This window comes from Phoenix dactylifera, chromosome 5 (genome assembly GCF_051530095.1).
Source record: "Phoenix dactylifera cultivar Ajwa chromosome 5, Ajwa_hap1_PhDact_Kaust_v1.1, whole genome shotgun sequence".
NCBI classification, from domain to species: domain Eukaryota; kingdom Viridiplantae; phylum Streptophyta; class Magnoliopsida; order Arecales; family Arecaceae; genus Phoenix; species Phoenix dactylifera.
This window is the reverse complement of record NC_143194.1, coordinates 11,122,729-11,148,581: the sequence shown is the minus strand read 5'-3', so window position 1 is coordinate 11,148,581 and position 25,853 is coordinate 11,122,729. Positions and strand designations below refer to the sequence as shown.

The following is a 25,853-nucleotide window of genomic DNA, read 5'->3' as shown; positions in this document are numbered from 1 at the left end:
GACAATCGCGTACCAGGTTAAACCGCCGCGCTATGTGCTTAGACTTTTGATGAGACTTTGGCTTCTTAGCTAGTGCTATGGTGCCATTGTTATCGCAGCAGAATGTTATGGCATCTGATGACATTACACCTAACTCTGCAATAAACTTCTTGAACCAGAAGGTTTCCACTGCACCCTTAGAGGCGGCGATACATTCAGCTTCCAAGTAGAATCTGCAATGATCGGTTGTTTGAAACTCTTCCAATTTACTGAACCACCATTACACATATTCTGATGTAGACTTTCTATCATCAATATGTGTCTATCCTTCTATCTTCAACTCTGATCTTTCCCTAAAGACCAAGAGCATGTCCTTAGTTCTTCTTAAGTACTTAAGACTGTTCTTCATAGCTATCCAGTGCTCCTCGCCTAGATTTGATTGATATATGCTCGTGATACTCACAGCATGTGTTATATCAGGTCGTGTACATAGCATGGCACACATGAGACTCTCTATAGTCAAAGCATAAGGGATCTTGCTCATCTGCTGAATCTCTTCAAATGTGTTGAGGCACATCTTCTTGGAGAGATTTATCCCATGCCTAAAGGGTAATAATCCCTTTTTAGAGATTTCCATGCCGAACCTCTTCAGCACTTTCTCTATATACATATTCTGTGACAGGACAAACATCCTCTTAAATCTATCTCTATAGATCTTAATTTCCAAAATATTATAGATCTTAATTTCCAAAATATAAGATGCTTTTCCAAGGTCTTTCATGAAGAATTTCTTAGACAACCATACCTTGACCTAAGTTAGCATGGAAATATCATTCCCAATTAGAAGGATATCATCCACGTACAATACGAGGAATATAATAGCCCTTCAGCTAACTTTCTTATAAACACATGGTTTCTCTTCATTCTTGATGAAATCAAACGATTTGATTACATCGTTGAAACGAGTGTTCCAACTCCGAAATGCTTGCTTTAGTCCATAGATGGACCTTTGCAGCTTACAAACCTTGTGATCACCATCACAATATCTCATAATCATATTATGCTGCGATAGCAAGCAATATTCGAATGGACTTCAGCATGGCTACAGGTGAAAAGGTATCCTAATAATCAGTGCCATCGCGTTGAGTATAACTTTTTGCCACTGGCCTTGTCTTATAGGTCTCTACCTAGCCATCCAAACTTAATTTCCTCTTGTAGATCCATTTACACCCAATAGGTACTATACCTTCTGGTGGATCTACTAAGGTCCAGACTTGGTTGGAATGCATGAAGTCCATCTCTGACTTCATTGCTTCCAGTCATCTCTTAGAATCGATGTCTAACATCGCCTCGTTGTAGGTGCTGGGATCCTTATTTTCATCACTATCTTCCATTAGGAACAGTTCCTCTACATCTTCTGTAAGCATACCTAAGTATCTTTCAAGAGGACGGAAGATTCTACTAGATTTATGAGATGGAGGAGGTACTACATGTACTGGCTCAATATGAATAGGTTCTATAGACACAATGGCTCGTTGCTCTTCAGAAACTTTCTCTTCAAGCTTAATTTTTCTCCCATTGCCTCTATCAAGGATAAACTATTTTCCATGAAGATAGCATATCAGCTCACAAACACTTTATGATAGGAGTGCTCATTTTTTCAAGTTGCTCTACCGTCATTCCCATCCTTTGGAAGGCATCATAAAATAAGATGTCTGCAAAACTTCCATTATCCACCAAAACTCTTTTTACATCAAAGTTTGCAATGGTGAGGAAGATAACAACAACGTCATCATGGAGGGTCTCAACACTCTTAAAGTCTTCATCGGAAAAGGAGATAACTTCCGTAATGCGCGAACGCTTTGAGGAAGCTCCTTCTCCTTGGCTCGGTGCTTCAGATGTCCCGGCTTCCCCCCCCCCCCCCGATGGTGTGGATAATGCCTGCAACAGGTCGTTTGTCATTCCGCTGCTCGGGCGGCTCTGGGTTCTATTCCTCGGGCTCCCTCCTTTCGGCCCGATCACGGACGAACCAGGCCAACCGACCTCGGCGGATGAGTGACTCGATCTCATCACGGAGTTGGTAGCAGCCTTTCGTGTCATGGCTGTAATCTCTATGGAAGCGGCAGTACTTGTCCGAGCGCCTCCACACCTCCGCCGGTCACATCTTCGGTGGTGGTCGGAGATAGCCCCGACCCTTGCTCTCCATGAGGATCTCCGCTCGAGTAGATGTGACAGGAGTGTACTGACCGAACCTCTGGAGGGGAGTGTATTTTCCGAACTTCTGGGGAGGAGGCTTTGGGCGAGCCGGGCTCCTATGCCGACGAAGATATTTCTCACGCCGGGGGGATCTGCTCCTTAGTCAGGAGCGCTCCTCGTGGCGCTTCTTTTGCATCTTGGGAGGTCGATTGGCCGCCTCCCGTCGCGAAATCATGGCTTCTTCAACCTTGGCGTACTTTTGAGCTCGAGCTAACATTTCCGCAAAATTGGCGGAGAAGTTCTCGATGGAGAAGAGAAACTTGTAGGACCGAGCTCCAGTCTTCAACGCCGACATGGCGATGGACTGGTCAAGATCGCGAACCTCCCATGTAGTCAAGGTGAAACAATCGATGCAGTCTTTTAAGGACTCTTCCTCCTGCTGTTTGATGCCAAGGAGGGAATCTGAAGTCCGGCGCTACCGCTAGCTAGCAGCGAAGTGGGTGGCAAGCTGTCTGCCCCGCTGCTCAAAAGACAGAACTGAGCTAGGCCTCAGTCCGGAGAACCAAAGATGAGCCGCCTTTCAAAGAGTTGCCGGGAAGGCCCTGCAGAGTAGGGTGTTTGTGGCTTCTTAGAGTACCATGAGGGCCTTGTAGCTCTCTAGATGATCCAGGGGGTCAGACGAGCCATCATACAGCTCGGTTTGCGGCATCTTGAACCTCAGGGGGATGGGCTCGTCCACGATTCGTCGAGGGAATGAAGATTTGGTGGTGAAGTCGAGGTCGGCATCCCGCTTTGGGGTCTGATCTCGGAGCGTTTGAATCTGTCGCTCCAACTCCTCGACTTTGCTGTCAAGCTCAGCAGCAGGACTTTTCTGTCGAGCTCGGCAGCAGGCGGGGCTCCTGTTGCAGCTTGGCATGGAACGGACCCCGCCTCTGATGGTTATTCCCGAGGTCGGGCCGGTGCGTCGTTGCCTGCAATCGACGGAACTTCTTCGGCTCTTGGTCGGTGCTGTAGAGCGCCCCGAACTTGGGGCATTAGACTTCGGCGCGGGCTCTCAAGATGAGGGCTACGCGACAAGCCCTTCTGGATTAAGGATCGAACTCGATAGGAGCTCCGGTGGTGGTGATAACCCCTTTCATCGGCCGCCGTGTGTTGCTTGGCGAGAGAATGATGCCGCGAGTACAGTCCTATGGATTCATGCCCGCGTAGAGGGAGTGCAGGTTGGGCCCTCGCCTGCTGCAGGTCTTGAACAGGGACGGTGAGCATTTGAATTTGTTGGGCGAACAGGAGGTGGACTTTGGAGCGAGTTGCCGGAAGTTGGCACCCGGTGCCTCGACACATTTGAAGCTCCTTGACTTCTTAACCTCATGATCATGACTCAGGCCCTTCCTCTAGCGCCAAATATTGTGGTTCAAATTTGGCCCGAGGGTGACCATGCCAGAGGAGTCAGAGGAGCTACCGGTCAGAGGAGTCTGGGAGCTCCCGGCTGGGATGGAGAAGAAGTGCCACCTCCTGGGCTCTAGTGTACCTACACAAAGCCTTGGCTCGAAATTCCGGCAAAGGCCTTCCGATGGCTAACTTAGCCGGGCCTTTTATGGGGGGAGCTTTCTAAGTGCCTCTCTAGTCTCTTCTAGCTCTAAATAGCCTATCCTGACTTACTGAAAGCTTGTAAGGACTTGTAAGAGACCCTCTCCCGGATCTTCCCCTCTCTCCTTTTTTTATGGGATCAGGATGGCGGTTGTTACCTGGAGTCTCTATCAGAGAAGTGACTAGCTGGCCAATAGTTGAAGTTGGCGTATATCGACAAGTGCGGCGGGATATGACCTTTGACGGATACAACAAGATATGGCCCTTGATAAGTGCGGCAAGATTTGGCCCTCGACAGGTGCGGAGGGATATGATCCTCGATCGGCGCGTCATGGCGGTGAGGTTGATGTGGGGAGCACGGAGGTCGGCCTAGCCTCCTTGGTTTTGGGGTCTACAAGACGCCTCAAGCCCAGTTCGGAGGGCGTCACTGAAGGTATTGCTGAGTTACGCCCCGCGCGATGCGACAATCGCAGCGGAACATCGCACGGGGCGTCGTTCATCGTATGAACATGCCAAGAATCGTAGAGTTCAAAAAATTTTCTGGATCCAAAACCAGAAGATCCTTGAACTCAAGAGGGAGGGAGATTAGGATCTGAAGGAGGTTGATTAACATTCATGTAAATAGAAACAAAATTCAGAGATAATGATTTGAAGATCCCATCTTCAAACCTTGTGCGGTTTTATGAACACCGCAGCCTGATGATCTTTCTAGATTCGGGTTAAGCCACACACGTGTCCGGCCTCTACAGGTATCCACACGAGGATCTAATCATCTGAGATAAGGTCTTACCAGAGTGCTAGCTCCTTGCAAAGACCTCCCATGACTATCAAATAGATTGGAAAAAATCTGCAGCATACCTCTTTGAAGAAGAACCCTTTCTTCTTCAACCTTGCTCGCGATGGAGGAAGATGAGAGATGTAGCTTTAACCGTGGATCTTCCTTTCCTTGCACCCGTGGAAGAAGAGGATGAAGAGAACCCCTTGCTGCCTTGGAGAAGGAGAAGAGGAAGAAGCGGCTGACGTGAGGAAGAACACCTTCTTCCTTAGCGTGATTTGATTTCTTCCTTTGCTTCTTCTTATTCTTTTCTTTCCAACACTTGGAGGAAGAAGAACCCTTTCACCTTGCTGCCGTGAGGAGAGAAGAGGGCCTCCTCTTGCTGCCGTGGGAAAGGAAGAAGGGAAGAGGGTAGGAGGCGTGGAGAGGAAAAGGAGAACCAATACCTATAACGCCTCAAAGGTCCTTCAAATAGATTTGTGCTTGTGTCAATCTACAATTTCTGTAAGAATTCCTACAACTGAACATCTCTATTTATGCATGTATGGAATTTATCGTTGGTTATAATTTACCAGTATGTTGATATTAATTTTATGAGCTTGTATGACACATATGAGATGTGCATTTTGTTATGAAAATATTGAAATAATTAAATTGGGAAGAATTAACATATTTTTGAGAATTTAAGAAAATATGTGAGGTGATTGGAATTTGATTAAACATGTAAAACTAAACATGTAAAATGGGTTGGACTAACATTGTCATGAGATAGCCTCTACGAGCTTATGCGTAGGATAGCTGTCACGAGCTGATGCGTGGGATAGCCTCCACGGGCTTAAGCATGGGATAGCCTCTACGAGCTTATGCGTGGGACAGCCTCCACGGGCTTACGTGTGGGATAGCCTCTACGAGCTTATGCGTAGGATAGCCTCCACGGGCTTACGCATGGAATAACTGCCACGAGCTTATGCGTGGGATTTGTGCAGTCTTGGATTGGGACATGAACTTGATTAGTCCAAAGCCAGAAGTGAAAAATCTGAAAACTTGGAAATCAGAGTATTACGTGAATGGATCACATAATGTGAAAAAGGATTTATGTATATGAAATGGTTATATATATTTGTTGTTTGTTGAGCCTTTGAAAAGATGAAATGATATTTATTTGATGCTTTGATTATTTTATTATTATTACTGTGTGTGGCTGTTGGAATTCTTACTGGGCTGGAAAAGCTCATACTACACTTACATTTTTTTCAGAGGCATTGGATTCGTAGAATCTGTCGGGTGGGACAAGAAGTGAGCTCGATCTGGAATCAGACTGCTAGATAGTTAGAAGCAGCTTATCTTTTATTGATGAACATTTGAAAATCTTGTAATTGAACCGATTGTTTATTTGGACATGTCGGATTTGTCAATTTGAATTAATTAATTAGTTGTGGATTTATTGAATTGTTGTTTATCTTAGGCCTTGCATGATCTTTAGGGCACTGCTCTAGGGCTCATGCGGCCGGTCATGTGCCGGACCCGGGTGATGGGTACGGGGCGTGACAGAAATTACTGCAATGACAATAGTAACTGTAGCCCACATTTTTCAGCTAAGCTCTATTTGCTTAATGTCTGGCTTGATGATGTTTAGTTGGTCTTTGACTATTTCAACTTCTGACTCCTTATATGTTTATATGTACAGCATAACATATAAGTGTTGAAACATTCACCTATTTATATACTGTAGTCTGCATAGGTTATATGCACTCTACACATATAAGGCTAACGCCCTTATGTGACATTACTCTGATGCTTAATCCTCAAGTTTTTGACATCATAATCAATGGCCACATGATGATAAACAAAATCTTCAATCAATATGTCTACTGAATTTCATTGATTCATCAATATTTAGGTGCTTCAGTATAAGGATTGTATAAAGATGTTTTGGACCATAAGGACTAAAATATTAGGTTTAAATTTCCAATTACATGATTATTGACCTTCCAGCAATGCTGATTTGACAAATACCAACCCCTTTCCCAATTTCATTAGGGTTTGAGAGGGCGACAGTATTCAACGTATAGGCTTACAATAAATTACAAAAAATCAGTTGAATCAAAACATGGCAATGCTGATCTGACAAATACCAACCCCTTTCCCAATTTCACTAGGGTTTGAGAGGGCATGACAGTATTCAACGTATAGGCTTACAATAAATTACAAAAAAACAGTTGAATCAAAACATGGCAGGAAGGAGTTTAATCATTAACATCCAAATTCAAGTCAGCAATAACACATCAAAGTTAAAACAATTCTGGTAATATTATACAACTACTTTTCAGTGGTAAAATTATTAGCTTGCTCAGAACCGAGTGAGTTAAAATAATTCCAGCATAAATGGGAAAAGTTTTACTCATCGTAAATCCATTTGAACAGAATCTGTTGTCGCATCCTGCTGTATGTATACTCCAGTCAGGTGGTATAAGAACAGGAAACTGGTAGTATTTATGTAATTGACAGTTAAGCAACAAAATGAGGTAAAACGATCTTAATGATTTAAAAATTAATAATGCATTAGCAAATACTAAAAAGTATACAGTCACAGGCAGATTCGCTAGACTTACGTGCCAATATTTCGTTCAAGCTGCATGTTGAATAAATAATAAAACCGAGAGATACTCCATTTAATATCTTGAAATGATGGAAAAGATACATCCAACTGAAGTGGAACAGGTTTATTGACGGAGTTGGACACACAAGCAAATGGCAAACTTGAACCGCCAAATGATAGCAATGTCTGAAGAGTTTTCATCCAGTGCATGCAATGTAAGCATGCCAATCTGGATATGAAGTAGAATTGCATGGATTGCAAGAAAATTCTTATTTGGAACCCCTGCAATATCAATATTATAGGTCAGAAAAGGATAGTACGGATTTACAGTATATAAGATGTAGCTTCTGCTCACTGACAAGCTGGCTTACAAAAGCATATCTTCTTCAAATAATTATTCAAACATCTAAGCATTAGGATTCCTAAAGTTATAGTGGAATTAGTGTGTGCAATGCACACTGTGCATATATATGAATATGAGATCTTTGAGTATTCCATGCAACTTTTGTAGTACCAGGATGACTCTCCTCAAGAAAATGTAATCAACAGGAAAAATATTTGATTTCTAAAGACAATACATCTACAGGCAAAACAAAAATATTTTGCTAATTTAAATGTAAAAGGTATTAAATTTCCATTGCATCATATTGGCTGTGATGTAGTTTGTGTTGGTGCTTGAGGACCATTTTTTTATCATGCTGTTTTGACGAATAGAAGTACAAGCATAGTACTAAGAATAGGAGCAGAAAAATAAGTATATACAGAGCAGGAATTTTAGCTCAGTCTTCTTCACTTATATACTCCACCATCCACCATCTCAGTGCTTCTGTAGGAATTTGTGAGTGTGCCCATCATACTTCCACCATTGTCAACACAAGTCACAGTAACTAACTCCAAGATGTGACCAGTTTCAAGAATAAGAAACTAGACCCTCAGATTTTACAAACTTGCCAAAGCTATCTAATGCTAACATACTATGCTCAAGAACACTGAAAAAGGAAACATATCATTACCCCAATGACATAATGCATCACAAACATAAAATATGGCTCTCCAACAGAAAAAGTAAAGCATATGTGTCAAGCAAAATATTGCTCATGTTAGAAGCTTTTAATAGGATCCACAAAAATTTGCTTATTCTTTAAGGATGATGACTCAAAACTCTTTAACCCAAATCTTCTCAAGCTACTTAATGATAACAGTAAGTTAATTCCAAATTTATCGTAAGCCAAAAAAAAAAAAGTTTGCCCCATTCTTTTGAAGGTAGGGAAACATCAATTTTGAGCATTTTATTTTATACTAAAATTAATAAAGTAACATTATTAGAAAAAGAAGCAAACCAAGAAGCACAAGACACAGCCAAAGAGAAAGAGTCATAATCGAATGCCACCTGTATCAAGTACTATAGTAATGATCAAGATCCGTTGTACCGACCATACCGACATACCGGTGGGCACTAATACCGGTACAATACCGGTACCATACCAAACTGAACCGGTACGGTACCGGTTCGGCTGGTTCGGGCAAAAGCCAAAAAAATTGAAGTCGGTACGGGCCGATACCGGTTCGGTACGGGCCGGGATCGGATCGGTACAGCCGGTACAGGTTCGGTACCGGCCGGTACCGGCCGGTACCAATCGGTACGGATTGCGAATAGTCGGAACCGAAAAATATAGCTGTACCGTACCGGTTCCGTCCGGTACCGGTACGTACCGGCCCGTACCGACCCATACCGATCGGTACGGCAGACCATGACTAATGATTATGAACCCTACAGCAACATCTATGGACATAATTCACCAAGAAAATATAAAATTGATTTCGAGCAAAAGCAAGGACTGTTTATTCTCTCGTCAAGCAACATTCATAGAAGAACTTGAATGACTAAAATATGGGCATTAGACAAAAACGTTATGGGTTTCTTTTCCTAAGAAGCAGAAAAAGATTTGTTAGAAATTAGAGATTTGCAATTAAAGCAAGAACTAAGTATATAACAGTTTTTAGAGTCTTCACCTTTTGTTCTGATATTTCAGTTTCAAATTGAGTTCCAAAACAAGTTAGAGGTTAATATACACCTAAGCCAAGTTTTAAATCGCATGGGACATGGACGTCCCAATTTCTTCATGGAACGAGATGCCACATATCCTGCCCCATCCTAGCGACTCTCCCAGTCAAGAATCTTGATAAGTACCCTCCACCTCCCTCCCCTTCTTCTTTCCTTTCTTTTTTTATATTTCTTTTCTTTCTAGTCTTCATTTTTTTTGTCTTATTTCTTTCCCTTCTTCCTTTTTTCATACCTTCCTTTCTTTCTTTTTCTTCTTCCTTCATTTCTTTTCTTTTTCTTCCGCTTTCTTCCTTTCTTCCTTCTTTCCTTCCTTCCTTTCTTTTCTTCTTGCTTCGTTTCTTCCCTTTTCTTCTTCTTTCTTTCCCTTCTTCTTTTCCTTTCTTTCCTTTTCTTCTTAATTTCCTTTCTTTCCTTTCTTACTTCGTTCATTTCTTCCTTCTTTCCTTTGTACTTCTTTCTTTCCTTTCTTCCTTCATCGCTTTCTCTAATTCTCTCTCTTTCTCTCTTCCTAGGGCCCTTCCTCCATGGATTGGGAGTCTCCAACACTTGTAATTCACGAGACATAGTGGATCCATGGATGTCAAACACAAGACAAAGATGGGGGAGCAGGTATGCCATGCATAGGTGGGTTTCAGGGTCTTGCCCCCTTCTCACTTCTCGTTTTCTCACAGGAATTGGATGGAAAGAACAGGACACCCCTTATCCCACAGGGATCTAAAACCATGCGCCTAAGACTAGGATTCTAAGACTGTTTGAAGATCTAGAGCCTATGATATCAACTGAATTTCAGTTTAGCTAATAAATTGCTTAGTGTATCCATAAATCAAGGTGCATGAAGCCATCAGTGATGCTTCCAAGTTTTACTATTGGAGATTTTCTTCTCTTAACCTAAATTAAAATTTCCTCTCTGTTGATTCTTACTTCTATTTTGCTAATCAAAATTGTTGGACAAATCTACCACCGCTTGTCAAGAAAGCCTCTGCATTGCTTGGGGTTAAAGCTTGAGGTTATGAACCTCCTGACCTAGATGTGCATCCTCTTCTGTGTTTTCTTTTTCTTCTCATTTTGTATTGCATTATTTTAGTATCAAAGACCTCATTCGTTTATTCATACAATCGTGGGCATTGCTTCATATGGATCAAGGTTCATCGTCTCGGTACCAGCCCCATACAAGTACCATGCTGATAGAGTGTCGATGCACCTCTTACAAGGTTAGTTCGCTGTACCAAGAATCAGTATGCCCCCATACCAAGTCTCAACTCAATACCAGTATGGTATGATATGCCCAGCACGGGCACTATGCACCAATACAACGAACCTTGATATGGATATTATGGAATAGAAACTGATAGAACAGCCCTTCTACCACAATTATTCATGAATGTGGATCGTGAAATGTACCTCATACTCAAAAAGTATTTGATCCAATAGACAACTTGGTCTATATTGGACTGTTAAAAACTTATGATAATATTGAGCTTCAACATGACTAGAAAGCTCTATACATTTCCTTTGTTTCTTATAAGAAGCCACTGGATTTCTCGATGGGTGGTGATTACATAAATAACATAGAGAACACTGCTACATATAATTTATCTCAAAAGATGAAGATAATAATCTGATTTATCATACTGGTAATGCCAATGATGATCTTATAATTCTTGATGTCCACATTCTTTGATTTATGATGTTTCATTGCTTTGTGAGAACCAGCATCTAGACAATTTGAGGGCTCAAAAGAACATCAAACGACTTTTTAAAGAAACAACATGATGTCAGCACAAATTGAATACCAATGACTGCTGAGTTTTAAGAACACAAGATTGTTTATCAGCATTCTTCATGAGGAATTAATTGATTGTGATATTAGAAGCATCCTAACATTCTCTACAAGAGATTTCATTATGTGATGCATGTAAATATTTAAACCTTTAGTGGTATATCATTCCATATGATGTTTAGGATACATGAAACCAACATATTTAAATCATTTGACTGTGATAAGCAGATTTGCTGTTTGGATAACTTACTTTTAGTTGAATTTAGACTAGTCATAGTTAAAAACTAGAGGATAAAAGCTTTTATTAGGAATCCTATGAGATTCAGGATTTTTAGAGCATTTCGACAATTTTTGGCTGGTTTGAACAATTACCATTCCCAAGACATAACTTCAAGTACAAATATTCATTTGTTATGGCTTAATACTCATTTTAGAGCTGACTTTAATTCCTACAAATTATAAACTTCAAGTTTTCTCTAGCACGGTCATTATGGTCGCCAAATATTAGACTAAATTTCTTAATAGGGTTAAGGGGGAGTTCAAGTCCATGCAGGAAAAGTTTCCAGTGACTGTTGGGTGAAGTTAAGCATCCTAGGAGGAATTCCTTATTGTGTAACTTGTTGAAAAACATTTTAATTTGTTTCAGAATTGTTTTAGTGGTTTTATATTTAAAGAAAGTCAGACCTACAAACCAAGTAATGCACTTTGCGCAATTTCTGATTTATGAATAAAATTATCTTCTTGTGGGCTTGAAGTGGATTCCAACCCAAATGTGGACTTTGTAGTCTCTCTGCTAGCTTTAAAACTTTTAAATTTTATATAAAGAAATCTTGAATTCATCATCTAAAATTGGAAGAAATGAATAAACTTAAAAAAGGCATGACAGACTGGGGGAAAAGTAGTAAGCATCTTGATTTTACACTTAAACGCTACCTTTAAGTAAATGGTGAAAACAAATTCTTACCAGAAGCAAAGTATACATTGAAAACAAACACAAATCAAATTCTAAGAGGAAAGCAAAATGCAACTAAACCTTGAGTTACCAAATAAGATGAAATTAGGAATCAATTTCATGTTGTCCTATCAGTCTCACAGGATATGACCTTGTTAGAACTATCTACTGAGTCCGAAGTAGCTGATCTAGCATCCATGACATGTGAATAAGGCAGCTCTACATTGTCTGATCTCTTTACTGTGAGGGCCTTCCATTTTCCTGAAAGAAGTAATTTCATCACATACAAACAATATAATAAGATGTCTGGGGTGCAAGATAACTTTCTTATTTTTAGCTACAGCTTCAAGACATTTTGTGATATTAATTTCCAACACGATTTTCGAGCCCTATGTAATTGAGAAACGTATTATAAGTATATCAAATTTAAAGCATCATGTATCATGCTCGTATAGATTAATTCTTTTGATCATAGTGTGACTACAAAGCAACAGCATGTGTTGACTAACATAGTTGTAAAGCAATCAAATCATGAACCAAAGGCAAACTCAATGTGATTGGAGAACCTATATATAAGATCTAGAGTGTTTTCTGTATTTTATAATTAAATAACAGCATTAAACCATTACATAATTCTAATTGGAATATATGATGACATTATGTATTATAAATACTCTTAAATCAGCAATTTAAATCTGATAAATATCACCATAAATATGCATATTTCAACATATTAGTACTTCTCAAATCATAAATCAACATGAAAATAACAGTACCAGCAAAATTTTCACCACATCTTATTTCTAAGTTCGGCGCTTCATATCAAACCTTTGGGAAGGACCTTTGGAGAGGAGAAAGGAAGAAAATGAAGGCATACATAGATGCATGCATACATGCAATACATCTATGCATCCATAAACCATCCTCATGTGATTGGTGATGAAGAAAATTCAATTAGTGGTCCCAGCCCTTTCTATCAGGTGGCTAGATCATAGCCAGTAGTTAACATGAGTAAGAAACCCCTAGGGCAGCTGGCAAGGACTTGATTGATTTTAGATTCAGGAAATAAGTTGGTTCCAAAATAAATAGTTAAGGCTCAACAGAATAAACAGGCCCAGGAAACCAAAATTACAATTATTTTGCCCACACCTTCAAAGACTAAAACAAGAGATATCCATATGCTTGTATCCATACCTTTATATCTGAAAAGCAAGCACGCACATAACAATACAGGAATTAGGTAATATATATAAAAATTATGTCTACTGTATGAATCTATATTACAACAGGTTTATTTGTTTGATATATTTGAAGATTAAAATCAAAATCACCCATCAACATGGTGCATCAGAATAGTAGCACCTACTCTTGTTCTGTCCTTTAGTTAACAATCTTCCATTCACGTCTTTTGAACATGTCAGCTAACTATCATGTAGATCTATGTAAGAACTAGTTCTCTTTTGCTCCGTGTTCTCCAGTATAAAACACTAAGCAACTTTGATATACTGAAATGATTCATGTAAAGCAAGATTAATTGCTAACCATTGACATTTTAATTATCACAATGTAGCTTCATCATGCCTCAAACAAGAAGTTACAGAGTGTTAACTTTTCAACCATCAAAGGTCTCATAATGCATAACTTAGCCCAAGAATCTATCTCAATGCTACACTCTTAGCCCAACAAGTTACATGACCTTTTCATCATCAGATTTCCACATATGTACATATACAAACGAATGCATGTCATACTAACAGTATAGACTTATATACCATTTATCACCTGGCAATATACAGTCAAAGATCTCCAACAAAAAAATATACATTACACATTGATATGATTTTGAGTTCTTTCTATTCTTGAATTTTCTCAGTGATGCCAAAATGACTGAAACTAAAGCTGGAAGTACCGAAACTACCAAAACCAAAAACTGACATTCAAAATTGATAGAGTTTTCAAACCTTACATAGAGAGCATCCTTCAACACCATTGTGGGTCTAACCAAATATGCAAAATAAGGAATATTTCAATGCCACACTCATGCTTCTCTAGTGAAGCTTGCATGAGCAGACTAAATGCCAAAACTAAAAGATGAACAAATGAAGATTGAAGATAATAAAAGGACAGCAAACTTGCAAAATCAATAACAAAACAAAATCATGGATAGAAGCTCCAAGGCTATGACTGGCAAACTTTCAAAAATACAGGCTTTTGAACAAATTAGGATATACTAGCATATAGCGACAAGTTTTATCTCGCTGGAGCTCCCATGAAGGATTTAACATTTGATGAAGATCACCTGATGTCCTTAGGGTTTATTATAATATCCTGTTTATTTTTTACAGTAGTAATATAAAATTATAAAAATAACAAGTACTTAATTAATTAATTAAATTGTGTTTTGGTTAACTATTTATCAATCTTGGTTTGCGACTAGGCATTAGTTTAACAATTCTAGCTCGTGCTCTGTTGGTTGACAAGTTATTGTTAGCTTGTGCTTGGTGATCAAGAAGTGACCTTTATGTCCCTATGAGATTTCTAATTATATGAGGATTACTTGATTGCCTTAAAGCTGAGATTTGGTAGGATGCAATTTGTGTTAGGAGTTCTAATTAGGATAGGTTGTGAAACTAGAGAGGAAAAAAATATTGAAGCATGAGGATTGCGTCACCACCATGAACTTGGGTTACAAGTCAAGATTCAGTTGGCAACAAAATGTCCTGGTCACAACATGCTTGGGATTTCAATAATACGAAAGGGAATAAATGTATTGGTTGAGTAGTTTCCTGCTAGCATTAAGATTGTGGCTTTTATATAGTCCATGTGTTAAAGTGGTGTGAGCTTTTAAGATATGTGCTGATCCTGCAGATTCATATACTGCGCTTTAGCCGAGAGATAGGGAAGCTTGGCTTGTTGCATGGGTGACAGGACCTGTTGAGCGTCAAGAGAGTGTATTGTGGGAGACCAACTATGAATCTTGTTGCTAGAGATTAAAATTATCATGTTTATATTTTGATATGTTGTAATTTGTAAATGCTTACTAGACCTATGAGAGGATAGCTTTTCAGCATTTTGGATAATGTTAAGGCTGTGCACTTGATATCTGGATTGAGATCAAATCACACTTTTTAAGGTTGTTGGTTGTTGGTTGTGATAATTGAAGATGACAAGTGGTAAGTGGTTACACAAAACATACTTGTTTTGAATTTTAAAGCTAAGTCTGAAACTATCTATTTGTCAGTTTATCAAGTACCTTGAAGTGTTATTAATTTTCTGTGAAATCAAATTATTGTGTTTTTTGAATGTGTTTTTGCAATGATAATGCAACTCATTTCTTTCAATTATGATTTCATAAAAGTTACTTACTGCTATTCTGAAAACTCTTAATTTCAATAAGCTGTATAAAAAGTGTATTTTGTTGGCAGACACTTTATTTAAAATTTCTAGTCAGTCATATTATTAAAGTGGACCCAGCCAATAGGGGGTAAGGATACTTGGCATTGTTGTAGGTAGTAGAGCTTTTTCCTGTAGAGCTTTCGGCAGGAAAGCTTTTGCTAATGAAGCTTTTAATAAAAAGCTACTTGTTGTTTGGTAGCTACATTTCTGAAATGTTGTAGAACTTTAACATCTATTTAGTAACTAAGCAAAAAGTACTTTAGTATCAGTAAATGATAATAAATGACATTGCATTATCTAACTATTTATACTATTAAAAATTCTTAATTTATGAATTATTCAATTTGATATCTTAATCTAAATAATATAGTAAATAATATTTTTTTATATTTATTGCAAATAATAACAATATTATCATATTACAATTATTATTACACTTTAATAACAAGATATTATATTTTTAATATAATATTATAATAGTATTATATTATAATATTAATGTGATATAATGATATTATATTATATTATTATATTATAGTTATAAAAATATCATATGACATAATATAGTATTTATTATTTACAATATCATATTATAAGGCTATGATATTATACTATCAAAACCAAGGTATGCCGTACCGACCCGTACCAGCCGGTCCGAACAGGGACCGGTACTGGATCAGCGTGGGATCCAATACCGGCAGCTTTTCATTGAAAAATCGGCCGGTTCGACTGTCGTACCGATACGTACCAGCCCGGGCCGCCACCGGTACGCCGACTGGTACTGGTATGGCGGACTTTGATCAAAACCATTACTATAAAGTATTGTTAATTTATAAGTTATTTTTATGTTTTAATCTACATAATATAATAAATAATGTAATTATTTTTATAGATGATTATAAAGTAAAAAAGAATATCATCAGTGCAAACTAGATAGGTCTTGATTCTAGCAGTATATAAATCAAAGTATGTCATCTCGGTACTAGGCCCCGTACCAGTGCCATTCTGTCACTATATCAGTACGTCCGGTACGAGGGCCGATTCGACATACCGAGTATTGGGACACCCCCCGTACCGTGAACAGATATCGAACCGATATGATATAGTACACTCCATACTACCATGGTATGGTGTACTTTGATATAAATGTTTAACTTTGTTTGCCCTAATACAAAATAGCAATAATGTGCCCACAATTAAAAAAACACCAACTTAATAATTATGATAAAAACAAGTATTTTAAAATAATTGTTAAAAGATTCCATCGCATGGAATTGACCCTAAGTCTCTTAGGTGAGCTTTTGCCAAAAAACAACTTCCAAACACATCACAAGTAAAGTTTTTGCCCAAAAGCTCCAACTTAAAACTTTTTCCTAGCAGATCTTTTTGAGTTGTTATAGGAGCCAAAGAGTTGTTTCAAAATTTTACCAAACACTCAAAATCACCCAAAAAAGCTTTTGGCCCTCCAAGAAGCAGTTTTTGGCCCTCCAAAAGCAATGCCAAATGGAGCGGTTGTTGGCCCTCTGAAAGCAAAGCCAAGTGGGGCAATTTTTGGCCCTCTGAAAGCAAAGCCAAGTGAGGCAATTTTTGGCCCTCCAAAAGCAATGCCAAGGTCGGTGGAACCAGTACTGGGCACCGTACCAATTTTTCGACGGTACGAGTCGGTACAGGCCCACACCGTGCTGTGTTTGGCCCATACCGACAGAGGAAAGGGCACGCAGACCGTGGGAGAGAGGAAAAGAGAGAGAAAAGGGGGAGAGAGAGGGGGCCGGTGGAGGGTGGCGGAGGCCGCAGGAGGCGAGGCTGCGATCGGCTTCCCTGTTTCACTCTTGCGGCCTCCGTCAGCTTTTCTATTTTAAATGAAATAGGAGTTCGGCTGCAGCCTTAAAAATTTTGCGATTTTTAAGTCAAGTCGGCAAACGATTTGCCAACTTCACTTAAAAATCGCAAAATTTTTAAGGTCGCGGCCAGTTCCCCTATTTCGAACGTCGGCCTTCGCTAGCATCCGCCACCCTCCAGCAGCGTCCCTCTCCCTCTCCCTTCCTCCCCCGCTCACTCTCTCTTTCCTTCTCCTTCTCCGACCTCGGCAATGGTTTTCGTTTCCGTTACCAGAACTGTACCGGTAAGCTGCCAGTACGGCTCAGAATGGCCGAAACCGCTCAATTCGCAACAATTCTACCAACCCTGACCAATGCCAAATGGGGCCTAAGTTGTTTGTCTTCGTTTTCTCAATAGAGAAACAATGCAGTCACATGGGCAACAATGGGTAAGTCTTTGGCCTTCATGATTTTGATAAAGGCATGATGCAGTTACCCTGGCCATCAAGGGGTAAGTTGTTAGATATGTGAGCTATTAAAGAATGATCCAGGGACCCAGTCATATTTTGCTGACATTTGGTACCAATGTATTATTTAAGTCTCGTAGAATTGTATTTGGGGCCTATGATGGAGGACATCCGAGTTCCAGCTAACAAGGATGAAGTTGTTGTCCTTTATTTCCTAGTGAACAGAACTGATGCACTTGATCATTGTTGTGTGACATTGAACTGAAAAACTGACTGTGTTGATAACTTAATGACTTGTAAGCATATTTATCAGTCTTTCTATATATTGTGGTATTATATAATTTTAAAATGAGATCTAAACTAATATTGATTACTGAAAATGATATATTAAATTTTGTATGCTATTTACTATCTATAAAATACTGCATTTGTATTCCATTGTAATTGTAAAAGATTCTTTGAAAGAATTGTCATACTTGTTTTTATGATATTTCTTTTCCACCAAAGGTATTTTAGACAATGGGTTTTTCTCTGACTATATGAATGTATTACTGCTTACTAGGCTATCTAGCTCACTACTTCTACCCATACTGATTGATTAGCTTTGGAAGGCTTCTTAGCAACTCAAGAAGAATCAGGCATTGATGGTACCTAAGGGGTTTCGGTTATAGTTATTTCTTTTAGATTGAATTTCTAGACTTTTCATGGCATAGTTGGATTTTTTTTAATGATTTAATATTTTATTATTTTTGGTCGAAAACAATTCTTTATTTGGAACTTGCATAGCTGATGTTTATCTTTGTTTACAATATGACAAGGGATTAGCATGGATGGTTAAGTTGCGAGATTTCATAAATTTGGATTCATGGAATTCAATTAATAAAAGAACTTGCTTACCTTCTGGTTGTAGCTTTATAATTATTGATTAAGATCTTGCATATGTTTTGAGGAATTTCAAATCAACATACACCTAAATCTACTTGCTGGATTTGAGTCATGACATTTACAGTAATAATAATGGCATTCAATGATGATGGCTTAATAGTTCCACCGGGAATGTATAAGATCTCTAGTTCACATATACATGTAAATTTGAATTTCAGCATTAATTAGATGTAGAAAAAGGGTTAAAACTTTAGAAGGGAAATGTATCCTAAACATGAGCAACCTAAAGATTCCTTCATTTTGAAAATAGAAGAATAATGGCATGATAAGGTGACCTTGTTTCCCAGACGGACATTAGATTTGTTTGGAGAACTAACACCGAGTCAGTTTTTCTTTTGTCTCCTTGGTTAAGCTTCATGTTTCCATTGATAAGAATGGGCTAGTGTCCAAATTAATAGTGTTCTATCCATGGTCTGTCGAACCGGTCCGGCCTGAAACTGGTATCCGGACAGCGTGGATGCTGGTTCCAACTGTTTTCAAGCTGGTACCGACCGGTATACATGCATACCGGCTGTGTACCAGTCTCATACCGGCCCGTACCAGTTGGAACCAGCCGGTTCGCACCGGTACCAATTTTTTTTTAACTACAACATGTGCGCTATAGATTTTAAATCACAACGCACGCGTTGTTTTGGGCCACGCGCTCTCTCGGGGCAGAGCGCGGGGCCGTGCGCCCGCGCATGGTCCCCCCCCCCACGCGTTTCCATGCGCGGCGCGATTCCACGACACGCGGGCCCGATTCCCCGCTCTGGGAATCGCCCCGGGCGCGGTTCCCCCGCCCACGCAAGTCATAAATGCCATAGAGTGGTATTTAATGCAACTCTGTGGCCTTTTTTTTACCCACGTCCACACGCGGATGAGAATCGAAAAAAAAAACAAGAAAACCGGTTCGTACCGAGCCGATTCCGGTTCGAACCGCTCTCGAACCGGTCCGATAGGCGACCGGTATGCCTACCGGTACCGGTTCAACATACCTTGGTTCTATCCTTTGCCTTCTATGTCTTCCTAAGAGATTAGACAAGTATGGTCCATACTTCATCCTACACTACAAGTCATTTGGAATCACTCTCTTTGACATGTTTTCCATTTACTAATGTTCTATAAGAAAACTAAAATACTACTCAGATTGCTAGCAATCTAATTTTGCATGCATAAAGCTCCTCAAGATTGATTGTCACTTAGTCCAATAATTTTAATTTATTATTTTGTCACTTAAATGTAGGCTATCATAAACTCGCTCTCTTTTGGTCTTCCTTCAAAGAGTCCTCTCCTACCACTACATACTGATATCTACCCACCAAAGTCTCAAACTTTGATCATAGCGAGTTTGACAGGAGTATTAAGAACATTGAAGTCCATATTATTGCATTATGCAAGTCTATATTGTCATTTGATGAACCAACTTATTAGATGACTACGACTATAGCCAAGGTCTGTAGTACCGGAACCGGCACCCATGCCGATAAGCCGGTTTCGTTCTGCTGCATACTAACAAAGGGAAACCAAAGAGGGAGCAGAGGAGGAGAAGGAGAGAGAGGAAAAGTGAGAGAGATGTTGGGAGAGAGAGGGAGAGGGAGGGGACAAGAGAGAGACTGAGAGAGTAAGAGAGAGAGAGAGGGATTTCAAGCCCCCTGTCCTCCAGCACTACATAACAAGGGTGGAGCCCCTATTCCATTTGGAGAGAGAGGAAAAGAGATAGAGAGCGAGGGAGGGAGAGGGAAAGAGAGGAAGAGAGGGAGAGAGAAAGGCTGAGAGAGGAAGAGAGGGCTTTTGAGCCCCCTCTCCTCTGCTGCTGCTTAATAGGGGTGGAGCCCCTGTTTTGAAACAAAATAGGAGTTCTCTGGGGAGGTCTTTTTAAACTGAAGTCGGCAGCGACTATCGACTGCAATATTTTTTAAAATTTTTTAAAATAAAAGTGATTGCCGACTTCACTTAAAACATTTTGAAAAAAAAGGAGATGGAGCACTTATTTTTTTTTGAAACAAGGGCTCTACCCACCACACCAGAGGAGAGGGGCCTCGAAAGCCCTCTCACTCTCACTCTCGCGGCGTTTCTCTCGCCCCCCTCCCTCTCCCTCCCTTCCTCTCTCTATCTCTCTATTTTCCTCTCTCTCCTTCTCCCTCTCCCCCTCCCTTGCTAGATTTCTTGAACCGAGGGGCGGAATCATGCTGATCCGCCCTCAGGTAAGATTTTGAGCAATACAACATTTCTTGCTATAGCTTATTATAATCGTAACTAGTTTCTTTATAACATGTTACCTTGCAAGTGAAGCACCCTTAACAACTTACATAAGTTTTAAAGAACATAGATTAAAAAAAAAAAAGATTTCTTTCTAGTTAACATCTCAAATACAAATGTCAGAAATTATGACTCGGTATCAAATATGAAAGAGATTACTTTCTCTTGAAGGTAAGAAAATAGTCTGAGAAGCTATCTTATAAAATGCAACCTTGCAAAATATATCAAATTCGTCATTCTTTTTTTCAGTTAAGAAGGCTATGAGCACACCTCTATCATATCTCGAAAAACAATGAGCAGTTAGCGCTAAGACCCGCACAGACCGACACCAGAAAGGGGAAAAACTCCTGAGCATGAAGACCACATTATTCTTAGAGATTCATAAATGACTCGCATAAATTCCAAAGAAAGATTAAATATAATATTACAAAGTAGCTGTTTTCACCACAGAACTAACTTATCCAAAAGCATTGTAATAGTGAAAGAGAGGGTGTTTATATATATGAAACAATCAATAACAGAAATTATAACAAGACAGAGTATAAGTAATTGCCCCCAGTTTAAAGTAGTGAGTTAGTTTCATTAAAAGCGATGACCAAAGACAACCATAATTGAGTCAAGACTGTGAAGACATGAATAATAAGTGACTAAACAGAGATTGGACTGCTCACCCTTGTGTCCAACATGATTCAACATTAATTATATCACACTAATATTTGGCATGCTAGATCTTCGTGCAGGGTATTAAGCGGCAACAGAAAGTAAGGGAGTCCTCTTTCCCAGTAGAAAATCTTATTTCCCATGATGAGAGCCTCTGGGACTTAAAAAGAAAAAATACAACAAGGCTTTGCATGAAGCATAGGCTTCAGAGTGCAGCATGGGGCAGGACTCCTTCAACATTATATAGTAGTAGGAAACAAAATAGAACTAGATTTGGTTATTTTTTATTTCATTCAATCATCTTATGTTGCTCATGCTACTGTAGTAATCTATACAAATTCTTATTAGAATTGAACTTAAACATGGAGCTCCTTTTTTCAATCTAGTCTTATCTCATAACATTAACTCTTCTTCCATGTTCCTGTTTTCAAATTATTTATAGAACTGGCATAAAGCAGGTTCAGGATATTGCTTTGCTAAAACTAATCTATACCAGTCATCAAAATCAAGTAGCCAGGCTTAACTAAACTTTACAGAACATGATACCGATTATACTTTCACATGCTGGTGGCATTCTGACCTGCCATTGGCATGGTACATACCATTCCATGTATTCTCCGCCGGTAGTTGGTACTATAGCACTCAACATGCCAAGAACTGGCATTCAACCAGAATTACACCAGCGCGTATGCCAACAAGGGTTCAAACAGTATGTATCATGCCAGACCAACTGGCACATAAATCCAAATGACATGAGGATATCTCCTTCGCATGATGATAACTTTGTACAGTAAAGACTCGTAAAAACTTTACTACAGAAGAAAAAAGGGACTTGTAAAAGAATTATGTCCATAATGCACATGATGAAGAAAAACTAAATAACTACATCTTTGAATTTGTGAAAATGAATGAGAGGAAATCAGAATTGGGTAGAAATATGTTGATTTAGCATATTTACTAAGATCGACCCTCACTGCTACTAAATTTTCATCAGTTTTAGTTAATCAAATATCATTTGACAATTAGACCAATCTGGGAACTGGCATCTTTAACTATCCACATCATAGTTAAATCAATATTACAAAAGGAGTGTCAAAGCTCATTCATGGTTGAACTATTCAAATCAAAAGCATCAGGCAAACCAATTTAATGCTTACATCAAACTAATTTCTTGCTTACACTATTTCTATCTTCATTACTATAAAACAATGAATTAAAAAAGAATCTTACTAAAAATATGACTTTCCTAACAGTCATACTAAGCACATCATTTCACAGACAGCTTCTACTAGTTAATTCTAAAAGACATGTCAATGAAATACCAAATTAATAAGGCAGGAGTTACATTCTTTATCCACACTAGATAAAGTTAATATTTTATAACTGAGACATTAGGATATAAATAGGTCAAGTCAAGATGGTTGAGCTCAATCATAATTTTCGTATACTAGAGTCTAAATGCCAAGCATCTTTTTCACTGAGGTGCAAATGTCTGGCCTTGCACGGAACTATTATATATTTTCAAACAATAATTTAGCATATGCACAAGTAGGAAGGCATATATGGATACTATGCATGAGTAATTATTTGATAACCATGGTCTCAATAGATGGCCATTATAACACTAATACGACTGTGGCAATGGTTCTAGAACATCATCATCCTGCATTAGAATACAGAAACTGCTTCAAAAAATGACAATTTATATGCATTATGGCCTTTAGGCAATAGTACTGGTGGTAGTGGTTGTTTTAAAATATTATCATATGATATTATTCTTTGGATAAAATATATATATAAACCACTATCTACAGTTATAAGCCACCTTAACAACCAACAATAGTCATTTAAAACATTAGTTTCATTTTTCAGATAAGTTTTCAAATTCAGCGTTGCCTTAGCAATGTTCTTTTATAATGCTATAAAAGCCTGCATGATATTCAGGAACTATTCAAGCCATAAGAGAGTTAATAAACATCTCAATTATCCTAATTAACATAGCAACCCCTCGGATTTGAATAGCATTGATATAATGGCTGAACACCTGCACCCTTTATTGCCATCAACTCTACTATGTCCATGTGTCAACTAAGAGGATGTTAAGGGCATTGCTCTAGGTGCCTGAGTTTACCATTGCTTCCCTTTATACTAGTGAACATGTCAAGTCCATAATGTCTTGCTAACAAATCAAAGAATATCATTATGCATATTGTAATTTATTTTTTTATCTTACCCTTAGACACAAAGCATAGACAACAACATACGTGGTCAACCTTCAAACTACTAAGTAGATTAACTTTATTCCCTCTATTTACGACTTTAGAAAGGACCTTATAATTTTTATTTATATAATAAAATGGATGTATGTACCATAATTTTCATCCATTCCCAACCATCTCATGAATATCGGGAAAGTAAAAAAAAAAAAAAAGTCTGACTGAGGTAAGCTGGCTATTACATTCAATGGAAGCTTTCCTCTACCACAAAAGAAATTATAGGATAAGGTTCAGAGGACATATTCAAGGGTAGAAAATCACAATGGAGTAGGGGATAACCCCGTACAAGATCATTACAGACTGCTAAAGAATAACAGGGAAACTGAGAATGGTTAGATTTTTATTATCTCTTTGCAATTTATCTTGCTGAAATATATAAGAATGGAAAGCAGCATGTCATTGAGTTTCATACTAGACTAATGCCAACAATGAAGTTGTAAAGTGTGCAAGTTGTAGACAAGGATGTCCTTCCTTCCTTGTATTTTGTCTACAATTATATGACAAGTGAAGCAAACAGAATTACTAAAGCTGACGATGCTGGATCAGCCAAATGATCAGCATTAGCTGAAGAATTTGAGCTGCAAATGGAGTAAAGTCCATTGCAAGACACAATCATCTGGAGGACCAAAAAATAACTCTTGCAAAGAAATAGAGAGTAAATTGCAGTCACCGTGAAAAGTTGAAGGCTCTTATCAGAACAAGTGAAGCCACACTAGATAGACATGTTGGGAATCAGGCCTCACATAATCCCTGATTACTTGAGGCACCCATTTCCAGATGTAGCTTCCTCTAGCAAAAGCAATTAATTACATGTTCAACCAACCATAATACTATAACTGATTTTTGAACCCCTTTTTTTTCTTTTCTTTTTTTTTTTTTTTGCGGGGGCAGGGCGCGGTGGGACAGAGGTGGAGGAGGCCACTGTCCAGGCACTGGATCTCTCTCTCAAAGCTTTATTTGAGGATCAACCTGGAGGAGGAGGACACTGTCCAGGAACTGGAGCTCTCTCTCAAAGCTTTATTTGAGGATCAACCTGGAGGGAAAAGTGGGGGGTGGGTGGGTGGAAGGGGAAAAAAAGAGAAAAAAGAAAGAAAGAATTCTTTCTTTTCTCAGAACTCTCAGCCAACCATTCTCAGTCCCTACCTCAGAATTCTTGGATCAAAGCTTCACGGGCTTCTGACTATAAAAGTAGAAAGAAAGAGGTTTTTTCCTATATTATCTTTATTTCTGGTGGGGTAAAGTTAGCTAGGTCTTATCAGCTCACCTCCAAGCTTTCCTCATCTCTGTCTATTGATTCATTTCCTGGTAATTCATTCCGAGTATGTAAATTTAGCAGTTGAACGATCACTGGAGACATTTTTCCTTCACATTGTATTTTTCTGCACCTCGAATCAAAGATGCTGCGTTTGCGAGTTCAATAATCGCATAGTCTGCGCTCAGGTTTGCCATGAAACATTCACCTTCCGTGTTTACATTGATGAAAAATCCATGGCACGGCCTCGTAAGATCAATAAATTTGAAATCCAAAAAAGAAAAAGAAAGAAAAAAGACACAACCCAGGAGACTTCTAACATAGAAAAAAAAAATCTAAATAGAAAGAGAAAGAAAGCAATGAAGAAAGAGTTATGATAACGAATGACCTCACAATACCCAAACAAAATAAAGGCAAGCAATAAAGAAAGAAGACGCATATAAGATAGACGAAGACGAGATATAATAGACATGAAAGGTATCAAGAATTCGAAGGAGTAACCTGCGACGCCGGAGAGTTGGGATGGCTCTGGTAAGCGGAGTGCCCCATAAGACGCAACACTGCACCTGCGAGCACATCATCGCCGCCGTCTGAGAAGCCTTCGATCCGGCTTTCGCGGTATCCGGATCGATCTCACGCACACGCACTGTTTTTTTAACTGCGAAGTCCAAACCAGACTCCTTTGAACGGACCAATCCTATGGAGGATCCAAAGCGGGCGGGCGTGGGACCGGCGAGCAGGACCGAGTAGGACGGGAAGAAGGCGTTGAAAGGGGGAAAATCTACAGCGACCGGAGCCAGCAGGGGCGTTTGATAAAGTGCGACATCCGGTGAGACACCAGCTGTATCGTTGCCTCGATCGGTCAGCGA

At 39.1% G+C, this 25,853-nt stretch overlaps 1 protein-coding gene across 1 annotated transcript in view; it reads right to left on the bottom strand.

Moving 5' to 3' along the window:
• The window catches only part of LOC103720510 (ion channel POLLUX-like protein, putative (DUF1012)), a 93,555-nt gene extending 67,702 nt beyond the window's left edge, over window positions 1-25,853 (bottom strand). Inside the window, exons 1-4 of the mRNA XM_008810241.4 lie at window positions 25,486-25,853; window positions 21,067-21,143; window positions 12,085-12,194; window positions 7,150-7,418 (exon numbers count right to left, since the gene is read on the bottom strand). Coding sequence (XP_008808463.3) covers window positions 7,150-7,418; window positions 12,085-12,194; window positions 21,067-21,143; window positions 25,486-25,565 — 536 coding nt within the window. The 5' untranslated portion in view covers window positions 25,566-25,853. The remainder of the gene's footprint in view (window positions 1-7,149; window positions 7,419-12,084; window positions 12,195-21,066; window positions 21,144-25,485) is intronic.